This window comes from Bactrocera tryoni, chromosome 3 (genome assembly GCF_016617805.1).
Source record: "Bactrocera tryoni isolate S06 chromosome 3, CSIRO_BtryS06_freeze2, whole genome shotgun sequence".
Classification (NCBI taxonomy): Eukaryota; Metazoa; Arthropoda; class Insecta; order Diptera; family Tephritidae; genus Bactrocera; species Bactrocera tryoni.
This window is the reverse complement of record NC_052501.1, coordinates 42,875,808-42,894,649: the sequence shown is the minus strand read 5'-3', so window position 1 is coordinate 42,894,649 and position 18,842 is coordinate 42,875,808. Positions and strand designations below refer to the sequence as shown.

Sequence of the window (18,842 nt, the reverse complement as noted above, 5' to 3'; positions counted from 1 at the left end):
CGAGCGAGCAGGTCAAACATTTTCTCGCGACGTGTTTCTGTGAGTGGTGCAAGCCGTACGCGATTAAATTCTGTGAAACTCGGTAAATCTGCGACAGAGACGTTTGATATGATCAAGCAGGCTTACCCAGATGTTGCTTTAGCAAGAACTGGTGTGTTTCGTTGGCATCAGGCCATTTTAGAGAACCGGGAAGAGGTCGCTGATGAAGACCGTGCTGGGAGACCTGCGACTTCAACAAACATTGACAATGTGACTCGTGTGAGTAAAGTTTTGAACTCAGAACGTCAACTAAGTATTCGTTTAATTGCCCAGATGTTAAATTTATTAAAATCTGTGGTTCATGACATTGTGACGGAGGACTTGAACATGCACAAGGTGTGCTCACTGACGACCAGAAATTGCGGTGAGTGAAAGTGTGCCAAGAAAATTTGAACATATGTGAAAGTAACCCCCAATTTTTGAATAACGTAATCACAGGTGACGAGTCATGGATCTTCGAGTATAATCGTGAGACAGAGAAGGAATCTTCCGAGTGACACATGACGGCATAAGGAATCCAAGCAGAATGCATCTCGGCTCTCAAGGCTATTACGGAGGATGCCTTCCGTGACGTCTTCAATGCTTGGAAATCGCGCTGGCAGCGCTGCATCGACGCAGGAGGAGCCTATTTTGAATGTTTTTAAAGAATTGTTACGATTGGTTCAATAAATTTTTTTAAATCGACTCAGTCCTATTACAAACCCTGTATGCGGACAATCTCTCTCCGAATCAGGTCTTAGCAAAACATCACACGTGTCATTCTTCAAAATGCTCGAACGAGTCATAACTGTACTCATTGAGTGGACCATTTGAGACCTAGGCTCGGCTAACATGTGAAAGACATTATCTTCGAAAAATAATTGAAAAAGAATGTTCTTTTGAACGATAATAAATATTTCCTATTAAATTTGAAGTTTTTGCGTTTTTTCTTTAAAAGAGTAGAAAACCTCGAAGTGGATCTCCCTTTATAAATTATAATATAATATTGGACAGGCTAAGAAAGTTTTGAGCTGAATCTAATGTAAGTCTCGCCAAAAAACTCCAAACCACTTTGACGACCTGATTGTAGAGAAAATGTTTAACAATTACTAAAATTCAAAAACATTGAAACTACATCTTCATTATTTATTTATTATGGTATAAAAAATACTCAACAATTTTTATTATTTTTCTCAATTCTATATGACAACTTCATTTGTAATTCACTTAAAATTAATGAAATGAAGTTAACCGAAACAACTTAGACATAAATTAAATATTTATATTTACTTGTCATAATCGTGGCATGAGTATAAGTATATGTAATTAAATTAAAATAATACAAAAGTTATGGAAAGAATTCAAATGTATTGGTACAAATCGAAAGGTGAAAGGAACGGGTGATAGAGGGGCGCATTAAAACTAAATAAATTTAAATAAAATTACGATTTGTGAAGCGACTTAAAACTAACGACTGGAATACATATTTACAAGTACAACAAAGATGCTTAAATGATGTGCAATTCAAAACACAACAAAATTTTCGTTCAACGCAATCATCTACGCACCGGGGAACTTGAAGCCCTGACCTGGCGTTGGCGCCGCCGTCGCTGTAGCTACAGGTTTCGTACCCACCGCGGCGGATGTGCGCACCTCAGTTGCTTTTGCCGTTTGAAAATCGACAGTGGCAACAGGCTTGAGTTGTGTCGCTTCGTCATCGCGCTTCCACACCACTTTGTTACTTCCCTGCGATTGGACATCTTTGCGATCCCAGCCATGCTCTACGTGCTCATGGTGGTGATCATGATGATCGGGTGTGGGGAACCATTCGGATATGATTACTGGTCGCCAGATTTTCTTCCATGCAGGCACCCAAATTTCCTTCCAGCCAGGCACCCAAATCTGTTTCCATGCTTCCTTCCATTCGAGCTTTTTATCTTCGACCCAAATTTGTTTCTTCGCCGGTTTCCAAATTTGCACCCAAGATTCTTTCCATTCGAGTTTTTTGTCGGGAATCCAAATAAGTTTCTTAGCTGGCTTCCAGATTTGTTTCCACGCTTCCTTCCATTCCAGTTTCTTGTCATCAACCCATATTTGTTTTTTCGCCGGTTTCCAGATTTGCTTCCATTCCTCTTTCCATTCGAGTTTTTTACTTGGTACCCAGATTTGTTTCTTCGCTGGCTTCCAAATCTTTTTCCAATGTGATTTCCAAACCAACTTCTTCTTCCATAAATCATGACTTGTGTATTCCCAACCTTCGGGATCCTTACCTAAATACTTCTCACCAGGTATACCCACCTTAATCCACTCTGGCGTCCAGTATTGCTTCCACTCCGGTACTTGTATTTCCTTCCAAGCTGGCACTTGTATTTCCTTCCACACGGGCACCCAAATTTGCTTCCACGCCGGCACTTGTATATCTTTCCATGCGGGCACTTTCGTTGGCACCCATACTGGCTTCCAAATCTTCTTCCAATCCGGTACTTGTATCTCCTTCCATGCGGGCACCTTTATCTCCTTCCATATGGGCTTCCACACTTGCTTCCACGCCGGCACTTTGATGTCCTTCCAAGCGGGCACCTTAACTGGCACCCAAATCGGTTTCCAGATTTGTTTCCATGATGGATTCCAAATTTGTTTCTTTGCTGGTTTCCAAATCTTTTTCCAACCTTCCTTCCACGTCACTTTCTTCTTCCAGAAGCCTGGATCGTGATGATGCTCATGATAGTGATGTTCGTGCACCTCATGGTGATCATGATCCCAGCCGATGCGTTGCTGAGCGACAGTAGCGCTGTTCGCTTGCGATTCGGCGGTCTGTTGATCGATCAGTGCCTTGCCGGCGACAAGTGTGAGTAGAGAGAGCGTACCAAGGGCACAAAACTGTGGAAGAGATTCGATATGAGAGCGTGAATTGAGAGTATAGTAAAAGAGGGAAGTAGTGGCGAGAATACGGTATATAGAAAAACTATATAATAATGTCAATTTCTTATGCCTTTAAAAATAAATACCCAAAATTTTTAAAAGCAGGATGTAGGTTACTATATAATTCAGGTCAAATTCATAAATTAGCGTGACCATCACTTAAAGAGGTCATAGTCTGGCATCGCTGTCTGCAAATGCGGTTAACATGCTGAAAGCGGACTTCGCGGTTGATCACGCCGGCTGTCTTTGGTGATCAGCCGCTGGGCTGCAGACCATTCGAAATTTGCATAACGAAATGAAGGAGCGCTGACCGCAATATACACCACATACAAACATATGTACTTTCAAGTTTACATGCGTGTTGTTGTGTGTTGTTATATTGAAATGTTATGTAATTTCTCAAAATGGGAATTGTGATTCGCAGAAAAGGGAAATTGTGGGTGTCTGGTCGACAAGATTGATGTAAAGCAAAAAATGTAACAATTTCAAAAATATGTTATGTCCACAATAACAACAAAAGAGTTTAATAATTGGTGAAATATATGCTTGTCAACAAAATTGGTGAAAAATATGGTAAACAAAAATTGTAAAAATCGAAGGTCACTTTAATCCGCCTTCCCAGAAACTAGCGCTGAAATGTGGTAATTACTATTCGAATATATGGACATTAACGATTACTGCGTGTTGATCAGCTAAAAGGTATTGTTATCGTAGGTAGACTGCCTGTCTGACGGCGCACTTAGGCCTTTAGGAGGTCCATTGTGAAAGGTATTGTTATACAACATAGTAAATAAAATATATTAACAAAATAAATAAGTCAAATTATTTATGAAAGACATATTTATGAGACATATAAGGAAATAAATGAAATATATTATTCCGTTCGTAATGGTTCAATTGTAGCTTTGGTGCAAAATGATTAAATATAACTCTTTAGCGTGAGCAAAACTTTCATCAATTAAAAACGCCTTTTTCTAGGTACAAAAAAATCATATTTTCTGAGAGTTTGAGTCATAAGTAAATAAGTAATTTTTGCGTTTTTAATGTTAGACTCCAAAATTGAAATATTTTCCTTCGAAGTTCAAAGTACAGCCTATTTCAAACCATACCAATGCTATAAGAGGTCATTATAATGTTATTGCTCTATGGATCTTCCCCGAATGTTGTACAGTGATAATAATTCAGAAAGCAAATAGTCGGTTTGGTTAGCTTGCCGAAGAGTAACATTTGGAAAAAAATATTAAAGAATACCATGTATAATATAAATTAAAATACTTTTAGAAATGAAGGCTTTTCACTAAAAAAGGCAAGTGAAAAAGTTCATATTCCGACCAGATTATCGTCTATGCACCGATGTATGCACAAAATATTTTCTTTCTTAATAACAGAATGGAACATTTTGAAATCGATATGCTCTGCTGGCATTCGAAAATTTCAGTCATAAACAAAATATACCACTGTGCGCAAAAAATAGTAAGACTCTTAATTAAAATTTTGCGAAAAAACGCATTCGTCGAAATATTTTTTGTTCTAGGTTGATATCAAAATAATCACTAGTATTTAGTATGAGGCTATAAACGCGTAAGAGGTGTCTACGCGAATAAAGAAGAAGTTTAGTATATTGTCTTTCTGAAGTACATAAAGTGGATTAGGTGATTTTTACGATGAATGAAATTGTTCAACAAAGAAGTTCCATTAAATTTTTTGTGTGGAAAATTTCTGGTGCCGAAACGTTCAGAATGTTGGAAAAGACCTACGGTAATAATTTTTTGTCGCGAGCAGTTGTTTTTGATTAGTGCGAATTATTCAAAGATAATCGTAAACGCATTGACGACAAACCACCTCCAAAACGACCATCAACATCAACTGATGATCAGCACGTCAATAAAATTAAGGATTTGGTGCTTGAAAGACGTTGAAATATCGAAAGTATCAGTGAAAACTATTTTTAAAGATCATTTGGGCATAAGAAAAGTGAAAACACGATTTGTTTCAAAATCACTAAATTTTTTGAAGAAAAAAACAGCGTTGCGTTAACGTCTGTGATACAATGCTTTCCTATTTCCAGGATATCATGAAATGTATTATTATTGGCGATGAGTCTAAGATCTATGCTTACGACCCGGAAACCGACGATCAATCGGTCGAATATCGTGACAAAGGTGAGCCGAACCCGAACAAGCCACTTCAAAGAAAATGAAAATAAAGGTTATGTTGGAAGTTTTCTTCGATTATTGAGGTGTGGTGCACTCCGAATTTCTTCCGACCGGCCAAACAGTCTTAAAGGAATACCATTTAAGCGCTATGCGTTGCTATTCGTAAAAAGAGGCCGGAATTATGGACAGACAACTCTTGGTTTTCGCACCAGAAAAATGCACCGTCGCATACAGTATTGATTCTTCGTGAATTTTTCGCCAAACCATCGGATTTGTCTGTTTAGCTCGTTGTGACCTCTGACTGTTCAGCAAACTCAAGCGACAGCTCCGGGGAAATGGTTTGAGTCAATTGAAAACATTACACAATAAAGGCTATTCCGGAAATTGACTTTAACAACTGTTTCAAGAATTTGGAAAAAATTGGCAAATGTGTATTGTGGCCAATGTGTATTGTGCGAGGGGACGACATAGATTGTGAAGAATAAATGAAGAATTTTAAAAATATGAACAAAGTCCTGCTATTTTTTGTTTACAGTAGTATGATTAAATATTTCATTGCTACAGCAACTTTAGCAGCTCATAAGCATTAAAAAGCCTCTCACATCTAGGATAGTTTGAGCGGCTACGGAACCATAAAAACTCCTGGAAAGAGTTGTAATACTTGGAAATTTGAACTGAAAACACTAAAAGTATGTTAGCAAATGCTCTATTTATTTTTTTATATAGAAAATCTCATAGTATAGAAGGCTTGAATTATGGCGATTTATGCAATTCTTCTCATCTAACTAGTGTGAGCAGAACTATCTCCAAAAAAAATTATTATTGAATTTTCACTTTCGCTTTTAGCATCAAGATTATAAACGATATCATGAGTTAAGGTTATTGACGTTGACATAGTGAACTGAGCAAAAAGAAGAAAAAAGTATTATCCCTCACAAATGTAAAAGTTTCCACACAAGAACTTAATTTTCTTCGGACAGTTTGTATGTCAGTTATATGCTCTATTCATACGATCTAATTAATTTGTTTCAAGACTTTACCGTTGACTTAAACAATAATCTGTGCCCAATTTCGTGAAGAGATCTCTTCAAATAAAAAGTGTTTATTACAAGGACAATATTATACTTTTGCTTTAAACAAGAGAAGTCTTGATTTTAATCGCAATATGCTATAATGGTCCGATATCGACAATTGAGTAGCTTCGTGTGAAGAAAAGGAAGTGTGAAAAACTTCGGCAATGAGTGTAAACTGCAAAAAATATAATGATAACATTTCATAAGTCGGCTTAAGATTACATATTTTAATCTCCAATCAACAAGAGAGAAAGTAGTATTTATTTATATTGTATCGTAATATGATGTTTGGTGTTTAATCAGGTGATCATAATATTTCTGATTCTCTAGGTTAGCGTAAATCGGCTAATACTCATTAAAATTTGCAAAAATTAATTAAAAATGCATAGCTTCAGTTTATGGGCATTTAATAAATTCTAAGAAGATCCGACATTGTTTATATAAAAAAGCAAAGTTACCGCATTTGGGGCGCCGTTTTAACCGACTATTTGGTGCCTGAAATTCCAACTCCTGACCTCGGCAACCTTTGGTTTTAACAAGACAGCGCCACTTCTCACACGTGGCACCAATAGATTTATTGACAGAACACTTCGGTGAGCAGATAATTTCACGTTTTAGGCCGATCGATTGGCCTCCAAGATCGTGTGATATCACACCGTTAAACTTTTTTCTTGTGAAGATATTTAAAGTCTAAAGTCTATGTAGACACGCATGTCATTCGTCAGTCACCAGTTGAAATGGTCGAATGAGTCATCGAAAATTGGACTATGGCAATCGAGACGCAGCCGCAGCCAGCACTTGTAATAGATAAACTTCAAAAAATAAGTGCAAAAGAATGTTCTTTCGAAGGATATGGAGAATCAAATCCATCAAATTTAAAGTTTCTGTGTTTTTTGTTTAAAAAAAAAAAGAAACCTCGAAATGGATCACCCTTTATATATGAATAAGGGGATAACAGTAATTTAAATATCATTCTCTTTCTTGCAATGTTACATAACAATGAATAGCTCAAACGCCCGTACTCAAGGTGGCAACGAATAAGCCAAAGCTTGCTACTTACGCTACTTATTAATCTTTAAACCGTCAAAAATTAACACCCTCGCGCTGCTTATAAGCAAGCACAATAATTATATCACCTCCAATGGTCGAAGATGAAATAAAAACATATAAAAATCACAACAAAAAAAATCATTTGCGATAATACACGCCACTTATGTAATAATAAGTAATTTAACCACCTCTTTGTGTAATCTTTTTCTGGCAAAATTACAATGAAATACAGCTAATTTATGGCGCTTAAAATTACCACCAACAACAAAATGCGCCGCACACCAAACAACAAAAACAAATGTCGTCATTAATTTCCGCTTGTGGCCTCTAAGCGTGCCTCGTTGAACGCAACGCACTCTGCAAGAGTTCAACAATGTTAACAAACCGCTAAAAAATACTACAGTGTGCGCTATAAATATGCAGCTATTTATTAATTTGCCTATTTATGTAGGTAAGTGTATGGGAAATTACGTTTAATTTGGGTTACAGCCACCAACGGCACACCGCCACTAACAATTGTGCTATATTTCGCGCTGTTGTCGTTGTTGTGGTTGTTGTTGCTTTCTACATTTATTACCTTACCGTTACGCTGTTTTTTTATGGCCAAATGCAAGTCATTTTCAAAATCATGGAATGACTTTTGTCCTGCAACCTTTGCCGCTTTATCACATCGGCACTATGTGTCGCTCGTTGCATGTCGCGATTTGAGGTTATGTTGTTGCCTTTTATTTTATTTTTATTTTTTGTGAGTATTTTGTTTTGCTTTGTTTTGCGTGTATTATTTAATGTCTCTGCTCTGGCGAGCTTCTTTTTTTTCTTCCCCTCACGGTAACTATTTGTTTAGAAATGTTTTTTAGATTTTGTTTTTGTGAGTTTAAAACATAAAACATGGAGAAATAACTGTGTGTGAGAAATACTATTGCGTACAACTATTTTGAAACCATATTATTTAAGCTCAGCAAGCATCATTTCATCAAGACATGTGATATCATCAGCTCATCTCGGGAAATTTCGAAAAACCAAAAGGTTGCTGAGCTTTATTTTGCTTTTGTTAATGCCAATAAAGATGGCCAAAGCCTCGCTAATGTCAGTGGCTCCAAAACCGTAGCAAATTTCATGTTAACTAATGCTTACAATTATAAAGTGGCTGCCAGCTGCTGCTTGACGTCTGCCGCACAGCAGCCCGGCAAAATGCTTACAAATATACCATAATGTATAGTATATATATCTGTTATTAAAAATGGCAACAATGAGCATATTATTGACTATTCAACTCAATCATTGTGGCCATTTCACTTTATTGAGCTCTAACTTTGAATTGCCTTTTTTTCATTGTTTCTTTGTTAATTTTACTTTCTTGCAAACTGCTCATTTATTCAGTGGTTCATGAATGTTGCCTCTCCTCTCACAAGCCGCCAAGTTTTATTGCGCTATTTATTGGCGTATCATCATCACTTTTATTTGTAAATTTGTTTACAAAATTAATCAGACTTTGAATATGCTTTGCTTTACCCTCTTTTCCCACTCTTCTTCTTGCTTGTAGCCCTTGGCTAACCCATTTTAAATCGCATTTTTTCCAATATTGCTGACTCATGTTGACATACATACATATGGCCAAAAATGTCTTCGAAAACGCTTAAATTATGCGTTCATTTAATTTTGCATGGTTTGTTTTGAGGTTATGTTTCGCTGGCGTAAATTTCCACTACTGTTTTGTGTTACTGATTTGCAATAAAAATAGACTTTTAATTGATTCAAATGTAAATTGGTTGCCACTTTTATCAAAGACTAATGGAAATGTTATTGCCTTTTATGAGCAAGCATATAAAAATTATTGTGGAACTGACTAATTTCAAACCATTCAAAACTTTTTTTATGAATTAATTCAATATTTCAGTTATATTTTTTCATATTTCGATTTTTTTGGAATACTTTGAAGGGAAAAAACATGATTTTTTATCTCGATCTTGTCTCGTAAATTCTGTATGGAAATAGCGTCCAGAATTCCAAAAGGATTGATGCAATAGTTTCGAAGTTATGAGGGGACCGATTTTGAGAACGTGACTTGTAAGGAAAGTATTGAAATCTGATGTAAAACATTAATAAGGCTGGTATAAAATAGCCATAACTACGTCTACTTTGCTCCAGTCAATATTCTTGAGATATTATGCATTAATTTAAGATTACTTTATGACACCTGAAAAGTGGTTTATAAATTCCTGATAAGCATAATTGCTTATAGGCATTTGAAATAGCTCACTTTTCCTTTGACACCAACACTGCAATATACATATGTATAACATTATAATTGTAATGGTATTTCATGACATTAAGGGGATTTGAATTGGAAAATTAGTTTTTTTTTTTAAATTTCGATAGTGTTCATATTCAAAATAATCCCCCAAAAATAATTTTTCAAAATTCAAATTATTTTCAAAATTATAAATGTTTGAGTGTTGCGGCAATACGGCCAGTTTAATCTAAACTTTAAACGTGTTTTTCTCGAAACTACATTTTTCGAAGCGATCCTAAGTTACTTCATCAGTTGATTTACTTGAAATTTGGCAGTAATTGCAGAAACTAAAAAATTTCAATTTGAAAAACATAAATGTTAAAAAAGTATAGAAAAATATACTTCTATATTTGAGTAGCCGCCACCTTATGGATTTTTTCTTATCAGTTTTCTTGGTTCATACCATAATGACATTTGTACTAGTCAAGAATAAGTCAGTGCTTTATTTTGGAAATGGCTACAAAAGTATACAATATTTATTGTTTTTATTTATTTTATTGTGTTTCTCTGAAATATGAACAAACAAATTATAAACCAAGTAAGACAGAGCTAAGTTCATTTTATACTCTTGCAACTGGGAAGGATTAAAGCCAGGGAAGTACCTTCAGTTCACCCGATTTTATTCATTTTAAGCACAACGTTATTAGTAAAGCTCGCTTAATTTTATTAAGATAACTCACATCTTGACCGATGCCGAATATATCATACACATAAGTCTCCTGGAAATTCTAAAATCTTTTACTATGTTTATGGGGGCTAAGGAAAGCATTAACCCGATTCAACACATTAACCGATATTTTCGATAAAAAGTTAACTATAGGCTCTGAAGTCCACATATTCGTTCACAGGGACTTGAAAAGTTTTCGTTGGATTTGGAAAATTTATGGTCATAACGTGATATACTTCAAAAGCATTATTTGTGTGTGTGTTTTATCCCGGACGGACGGACAGACAGACTGTCAACCGGATTTCAACTTTTCTCGTCATCCTGATCATTTGTATATACATATGTATGTATATACATACCCCTATATCTATCTCGTTAGTTTTAGGTGATATTTACAGCCGTTTGATGAAGAAAACTATTATACTCTGTAGCAACAGGTTGCAAATATATGAAAACATGCAATCTAGTAATTCACCAGGTTAATAATATTTATTTGTTTATCAGTTGGAAAAATATACGAAAGAAGACAATGCATAGTATCCAACCAACCGTTATCTTATTTACAATTCGAACATTTATTAACCAAAAAACAACTAGAAGTGTATGAGATTACTCGAACAATCGATAGTGCCAATTTCAAATTTTGTTTAATGTCGAAAAAATAAAATAAAAATTTTAGGTTTTAACTCTGCAACCCTATAGCTCAAAAACCACGATAATAAATTCTTGCTAATAAAGTGAGAATCGCTTTATTATTTTTGCATTTCGAATATTAAATCATCGTGTTTTAACTTAAAAAGTAAAATCCAAATTCTTAACTGCTGTAAAGATTTAGAAATTTTTACTGAATGAGGGTTAAAATATCCATAGAAAAGAATCCCTTAATTATAAACAAACTACTAAAAATAAGGAAAGAAGGCAACCTTTGCGTGATATAGCTAATAAATTAAAAGTTTGTACAAAATTGTTACTTGCAAAATCTTTATATCCCCAATTATAAAGAAATAATTATTTCAAATTTTTATAGCAAAAGTATTAGTTTTCTTCCACTTGAAAAGCAACTTAGCCTAAGTCGCCAAAACAGTCTGCATTTTCCACAATTGGCCCACTTTCCTTACTAAAGACTTAAGCAACAAACTCGATGTAAGAAAAGTGATTAAGTTATCACCACAATTGGACAACTGCAAGTCGCTTACGTCACCAGCTCCTGTGGCTGCTGTTAACGAGCGTGCAACTCCACATTGCCACAATCCAATGTTGCATATTATTGCTATGAAAGTAAATGCATTTTTTTGACGTCAAAAAAAGTGGAAAATGAAAAACAAAAACACTCGTTCATAAATCATCACACATGTGCAATTGGAAATAAAAATTATACAAGTGGATGGGCAAGTTTCCAGTGAGATATGATTGCTTTGCGGAAGAGTTACGAAATAGGCGAGTATGGGCATAAATACGGTGGCGGCAGTGGCCGACCGGCAGCGCGTGTGATTCGATGACGCCGGTTGTTTTATTGTTTTTGCAATCAGCTGGATGTGTGTGCATATGTATGTGTGTTTTTACATAAGCCTGCACTTAGTATTGGAGAGTGAAGCACAAAAAGTGCTAATTGCATGTGAGCAACTCGCTGATAGTGAAAGTGTGATATATATGTATATATGTACATATGTTCATATGTATGCACAGCTTATTTGCATGCATCCACTTGAACCTCACGCTGTTAATAAATGGTGCCCGATTTATCATTTTATCGCAAATAGAAAAATGTTACTTTTCTTGTGTAGTTCAATATAGACAAATATTTATATATGTATACATACAGACATGTATTTACTATCGTGCTATGGCATAATCGGCATAATTGGGGCAAGTTTCTTTATGTAATATTTGATTTGCTAATATTTAAATGGTAATAACTCAAAAATATATTTTAGTACTATTGTAGTATTAAAAAAAATATTGAAAAGAATACCACATCACTTAAAATGCAAAATATCATAACATCACGTTTCACAAGTTTACAAATGAAGCAAAAACAATATGTGTGTTTTATGATAATAATTTCGACCCTGCAATGTGAATTTTTTCAGAAAAACGTGTTTTTTTTCTAGGAACCTGGCATTTCAGCGAATAGAAAATGTTAACTAGTTGTTTGGACATTGCTTGCATTAATCCACTATAATAAAACTTATTTTTGGTTTTTGGATTTGAGCTAATTTTGAGCAGACGAATTTTCCCAACGTCAGACACCTTTTTTTGGAGGTCTTCTTGTAGACCGACTACGGGATCAAGCGAATTCAAAACTTTTTAAAGTGTGATACACGATCATCACACTATTTGAAATTCTATACATTTACACTATTTTATCTATTTATAAAACATAATGCCCCTTCAAAACAAAATAAAAAATTTAAAAAAATGTGTTTTTTTCTGATTTGCAAGTGGACACATGTTCTTAATATAATCTGTTCAGGGTGAAAAAAATTTGATCAGGGTATAAAAATTATAACTTAATGTTTGTATTGTATTGCTTTCTTTGGTAGAAATGGAAACTTAAGACTGTAATAAATAGTGTTCTGAGGCCACATTTCTAAAATGAAGGTTCAAATGGAAATTTTGAAAACTTTGGAATTATTGATTTGCGAGGTATTTGAAATCTACATACATAATTATATGCCGGCATTGGCAATCTGTTCCTAGCTGAGATCTTCTTCAGTTCTTTTCGTAGTTTTTAATATATAATTAAACAAAAATTGTTGAATTAAGTGAATTTAAATAGTTATGTAGAATCTATATATTATGTAGATATTGTACATAACTACTTAGAAATAATTTAAGCGATTTAGTCATTAACTTTTACCGTGTTTTGCAATACCGATGATTTGATTTCTAAGTGTCGTTTCGGTCATTTTTAATATGTCATGAGCTATAATTTTATTTTCATGATATTATTCAGTAATGTTTACAATTTCATCATGGAAAAATACACTTAAAAACAGCGTTTACAAATTATTCAATTTTTTTATCACAATAATCATTCTTCAATTGCAAATTTTCGGATGCTTTTCCCATTTTATCCTAATAATCGTCCACTTGTGCTCGCTATTCGTCGAATTGTTGGAAATTTCGATTGTGCATTTTCTTTGCATAATGTTCAAGTGCCAATTAAACAAAGAACCGCTCGAAGTACTGAATATATTGCTGCCGTTCAGACAAGTGTTACTTAAGACCGCGATTTGTCGATTCCAAGGCGTTCTCAGGATTGAGACTCTCTCAAATCACAAACTGGCGGATTTTGATAAAAATTCTTCTCACTTAAGAATTGAAGCCAATGGACCACTGTAAACGTCGAGAATTTGCTCATTTTGCCTTGGAACAACATGACAACGATAACGATCATTTTCTCCCATGAGGGTCTTTGTGCTGCGGTAGATAAACAAAACTGTCTATTCTGGTGCGAAGAAGATCCACAATTTATTCATGTACAACCATTGTATTCACCTATATTGACAGTTTGGTGTGGTTTTTGGTCAGGTGGTATCATTGGTCCGTACTTCTTTTGAAATGAAGCTGGGGACACCGCTACAGGCTATGGAGAGTGGTATAAATCGATCAATTGGAAGTAGTGTATCTTGCCAACATCTGATACCAAAACCAGCACGTGCAACAACCGAATTAATGCTAGAAAAGTTTGGAGATTCGGTTGTTTCAAGAAATTGAGACATTGCCTCCAAAAAGTTGTGATTTAACACTATTAGACTATTTCTTGTGAGTAATTTGAAGTCATTGATCTTTAGCAAAAAGCTAAACTATCTTCAAGCTAAAGAAATAATAATAAATGTACCATTCATAACATACGACTTGATTTGCTTGAAACAGTATTCGAAATAAATACAAAAACATTTGAATTTCGTTAAAAATGAGTGCGTTTTTTTTAATGAAAAAAGTAAAAGTAAGTAAAATATCTCAAAGCATTTTGCAAATATAACCCCAATATCTATTCTTTTACTTTATAGTAATGTATACAGTGTCCGCCTATCGAAGAAATAATGTTTAAAGGTAATTTGAACAAACTGATTTGGCTAATAAAAATGCTGCTGGATTTTTTTCATATTTTTACCAAAACACCCCCTTATTATTATATTCTCCCACGAACTTCCCCCAGAAAACTTTTGTGACTTTTTGAATTATCGCGGTTTCATTAATAATTCCATTTGAAACTCATTTTAAAAACCTTGCAATGTAGAACCTTAACTTCTTTCATTTGAATGAAATCTGAAAATTTTTTAGCGAAATCTGACAATTTATAATTATAAAATTAATACGGTAAATATCGGTGCTATTTTCAATATATATTGCAATTTATTGGATCTACTGATCGATGTGTTTTTGTAATTTTCGCCATTTGATGTGATTGCGCAGCGAAGTTAGGTGAAAAAGTGTTAATGACATTGTCACGCTTGTCATTTCAATGTATTAGCGCATTATGCAACTTTTTTCATTTGCCGTTTCCATTCATACTAACAAAAATATTGGTATTTCATATTAATTTAGGAAAGGGTATGTCACGTTTTTATATACATAGTTATATACATAGTTATAAACACAAAATACAAAAACAAGAAATCACAGATGAGCAAAAACCGCAGATGCTTCTATTTTTTTTTATTACTTATCTCATGGATCCTAAGCCCGAATTGAGGGTGTTTTCGAAGGGAAAATCATGAATAAGTTTTATTTCTGAACAACATATTTATACCCTGAACAGGGTATATTAAATTTGCCACGAAATTTATAACACCCGGCAGGAAATGTCTGAAGTATACTTATATATAAATGATCAGTTTGACGAACAGGGTCAACTTAACCACAACTTTTTATATGTACACAAACTAATCCTTCAGTTCTTGAGATGTTGATCTGAAATTTTGTATATGTCTTATCTTTCCAAAAAACTGCTCGTTTGTCGGAATCGTAAATATCGAAGCAATATATGGTTTAGCTGTCATGCACATTGATTGATCAAAGTCCCGTCTTTGCATGGAAAACTTTTTATTTGATTATTCTTTACCCTCACTCAATTAGGCATTAATTATTGTCCGAAGCATTAATATAACTTTGGAATATATTGTTCAAATCGGCAATCTGGCTACTCAGAAAACTCAAACAGCTCGCGGGAAAACGTGTTGAAGCTATTCTTACGTTGATATAAGTGAATTGGGGCCAACTGGGACTACTTTAAGTCTTACTATTTTTTGCCCCCGAAGAAACTTAACAGATTTTTGGTTTTTTATACAGAATATTAGTGAGATTTATCTATTCCAATCCAGGCAGACTATTGATGTCACACAATATGAAAAAATTAACCGAATTTTGAGCGGTGTTACTACAGAACTTTTTATGTAAAATAGGTACAGTATTAAGTATAACTTTAAGTAAGTGGAATGGTAGTTATATTTCAGGTCTTGGACTCATTTAGTAGCACCGACTGTCAAGTCATAAGTGAGTTGAAATTTACTTTAAATAATTATATGGTACAAAACAATACAAATGAATCGTGAGTACCTTTATGCGATTACATATTTCAGTTTTATCTTTCACGTTAGGTGGTAACTCTATTCAAAAATAATTCTATTTTCATTTGATATGTATGTATTCTATATTTTATTTATTTGTTCATTACTGGCCTTTACAATTATTCAGAAAGCACCATAAAAATATAACTCTAAAAAATTTTGATTTAAAAAAAATAGGATTTTTGAAGGTTATTTTTATATATATATTTGAAAAGAACACATCAGCCTTAGATTATGCAGTAATTGTATAAACAAAAAAGGGCGAATAAGCGTTATTTACAAAGAAAAAAATTATCGATTAATGTCATTGAAATGTATATTTCGAGAGAAAATATGAGCTGTAAAAGAGATTTAGCTCAAATTAATGAATGAAAGTATAAAGAAGAAGACTGTTGCAGAAAAATACTATTATGTAGAGTGAGTCTGCTACATTCGCCATCGACAAACCGTGCTTGCATTGCCAACCAGGTGCGCTGCTTAAGTCTTTAGTCGCAAAGCTACAGGGGACAACGCTGCTGCCACTTGTTATGCGCATGCAGTTATAATAATAATAAAATAAATTGATGAAATTATTGTTGAAAAAAAAAAACAAAAACAAACACAAAAATGCCAGTAAATACTTCCTATTGCATTCGATTCGCATAGGAAATGTGCAATACATAAGCAGAAGCGTTCGAACGCCGCATTTCGCAGCTGGAAGTGCATTTTAAATGCAACAAATGTGCAGAAAAACGTTGGCTATTAAATTGCAAACTCACAAAGAAAAGGCGTAAATATATATTGATGTGCATAAATACTATTGCTGCCGTCGATTAAGGCTGCCAGCGCATTGCAAACGCTAATGTTGCCTTGTTGAGCACAAAGCGTGAAAAGTGAGTATTTTTTCTAACATTTCGGTGGTTGTTTTGTTGGCGTAAAATTGGCCGGTGAATTAGTGACGTTAAGCTGATAATGGGTTATAGTTATATAAATAAACTGCCAAGGTCCGCCATCTAAGCACAAACAAAATAATACTTTGGGTTAAAAATTTTGCAACTTTTCTGAATTACTGTCAATTATCAATTTCCATATCACTTAAACGCCTAGCAACACTAATAAACACTGTCAGCACTTTTTGGAGTCTTAGATAGTTATTATTAATTTTTCTGTTATTATTTTTTTATTAAAATTCCAATTGGTCAGCACATTTACCACTAGACTCCGCTGGATCCGCATGGTTCCCGGGTCCTAAGCACACAAAATTTACAACTTCAGCGCAGAAATGAACGCTCCGCCTTTTCGAACGAAGTCTTCCGTATTTTATATCTAATTTTGAACGCGAATGTAATCCACTTGAAACGGCTGACACGCCGTGCAGACCAACTCGTACTCCAGCGTGTGGAGGAAAAAACTGTTTTTATAATTCTTTGACACTCCAGTTAAATACCCGCAATGCGATTGCAAAGCGTCGCAAGTGCAGCGCAGCCGCAGCCGCAGCGACCACAGACAACAATGTCAAAATCCGTCACACGGCGCGAGAAGAAAAAAATACATATGTACGTATGTATGTATGTATGCATGGGAGCGACGCCAAAAGGTAAACAAAGTAGGTGGCAAATGCACCGAAAAGCTCAAGCGCCAAATGTTAACACAAAGCCAGCCGCTCATCAAATGTGTATGTGTGTAGAAAAGCAATGCAGACGCGCATGCGTTGCGGCACGCGGCCGAGCGGCGAAGAGCATTGAAAACAGCAAGTGAGCTAAAGAAACGTCTGCAACATCGCTTCAACCTTGAGTCGCATTGTTAACGGTAAGCACCCACTGGCAGTGACATAATATTCGAAATGTGCGGAGAAAAGCTCGCAAATGAAAACGAAAGTGAAGTGCAGAGAGCGAAAAGCGACAGTATTGTGTTCCGCAAGAGAGCGTGAGCGCTCGATTTTTTGTTAGCGAGAGCAGTACCATAGACAAGAAAAAGCTCTACACAAAAGAGTGTTGCCGTATAATTGTTTTTAAGCAAGTTTATGGTTTCTATAAGAATCAATTTGTATATTAAAGTAATGTATTAATATTTGAATTTTAGAAAAATATTTGGTAGTGTGAACTTTAAATAAGGAAACATTAAATGTGGTTGCTAAACATTTAAGGTGTCAGTAGGGCAATTTTTTTCCAAAAAAAAATTTTTTTGCATTTCCTGTTTCCTTATACCCTTACAATTAATGTAGAAACCCACTTTACCATTGGAAGGTTTCGAAAAAGGCCCAAAAATAATAATTAGGGGTATGTCATTTTTTCAACGTTTATGTTCATCTTTGTATGCTCTTTCAGTACCTCAAACTTTAAACGCGTTTTTATCAAAACGCACTTTTTTAAACTGGCGGACATGATTCCGGTCGAACTACTCAACCGATTTGCTTAATTTTTTTTAAATGTTCCCAAAACGCCTGGCAATCGTCCCTACCAGATTCATAATTTGTTATAATTTATTGACAATGCTATGACAAAATTTATGTGAAAAAACATGGGGAAAAATTAAAAAAAAAAACACGTTAATTACTTTTTTATTTATCAACATTTTTTTATGATTATAGGAGGAACGATAACCATTCACGTACTTTTTAAAAATAAATTGGGATTTTGTATTTCAGATGATCCAAACATGAGAATCGTGTCCGCCAGTGAAGAAACGCATCATTCACCCAGCCATTTCTCCGACAGATGTCCTCAAAAAATTTCAAAAAAATTTGTGAATATACTCCACGATATACCTCATGATACGTGAAAAAAGTTCTATTGCAGAATAAAAATTTCTATGAAAAAAAATTTCAAAAAAAAACAGGCCAAATTACCCTACTGACCCCTTAAATCATGAAAAAACATAAGCTCTGCATTCACCGAAGCAATAACACAAAATATTCAATACAAAAACTTAATTTTTATCGGTAAGTTTGTATGGCACTATTACCACTATTACGCTATAGTGGATCGATATCTCGAAAACTGAGAGATTTCTTCTTTTTTATTGGCGTAGACACAGCTTACGAAGTTATAGCCGAGTTTACAAGGCCAGTCGTTCTTCCTTTTCACTGTTTGGCGCCAATTGGAGATT

At 34.6% G+C, this 18,842-nt stretch overlaps 1 protein-coding gene across 1 annotated transcript; it reads right to left on the bottom strand.

The window, feature by feature from the left end:
* Positions 1–1,410: 1,410 nt before the first annotated feature.
* On the bottom strand, positions 1,411–17,071 carry LOC120771675. The gene is made up of 2 exons (XM_040099797.1): positions 16,947–17,071; positions 1,411–2,898 (listed from the first exon to the last, which is right to left on the bottom strand). Exons 1-2 carry the CDS (start codon positions 16,968–16,970, stop codon positions 1,579–1,581), a joined length of 1,344 nt encoding a protein of 447 aa, XP_039955731.1. The 5' UTR covers positions 16,971–17,071; the 3' UTR covers positions 1,411–1,578.
* Between the last annotated feature and the right edge of the window lie 1,771 nt (positions 17,072–18,842).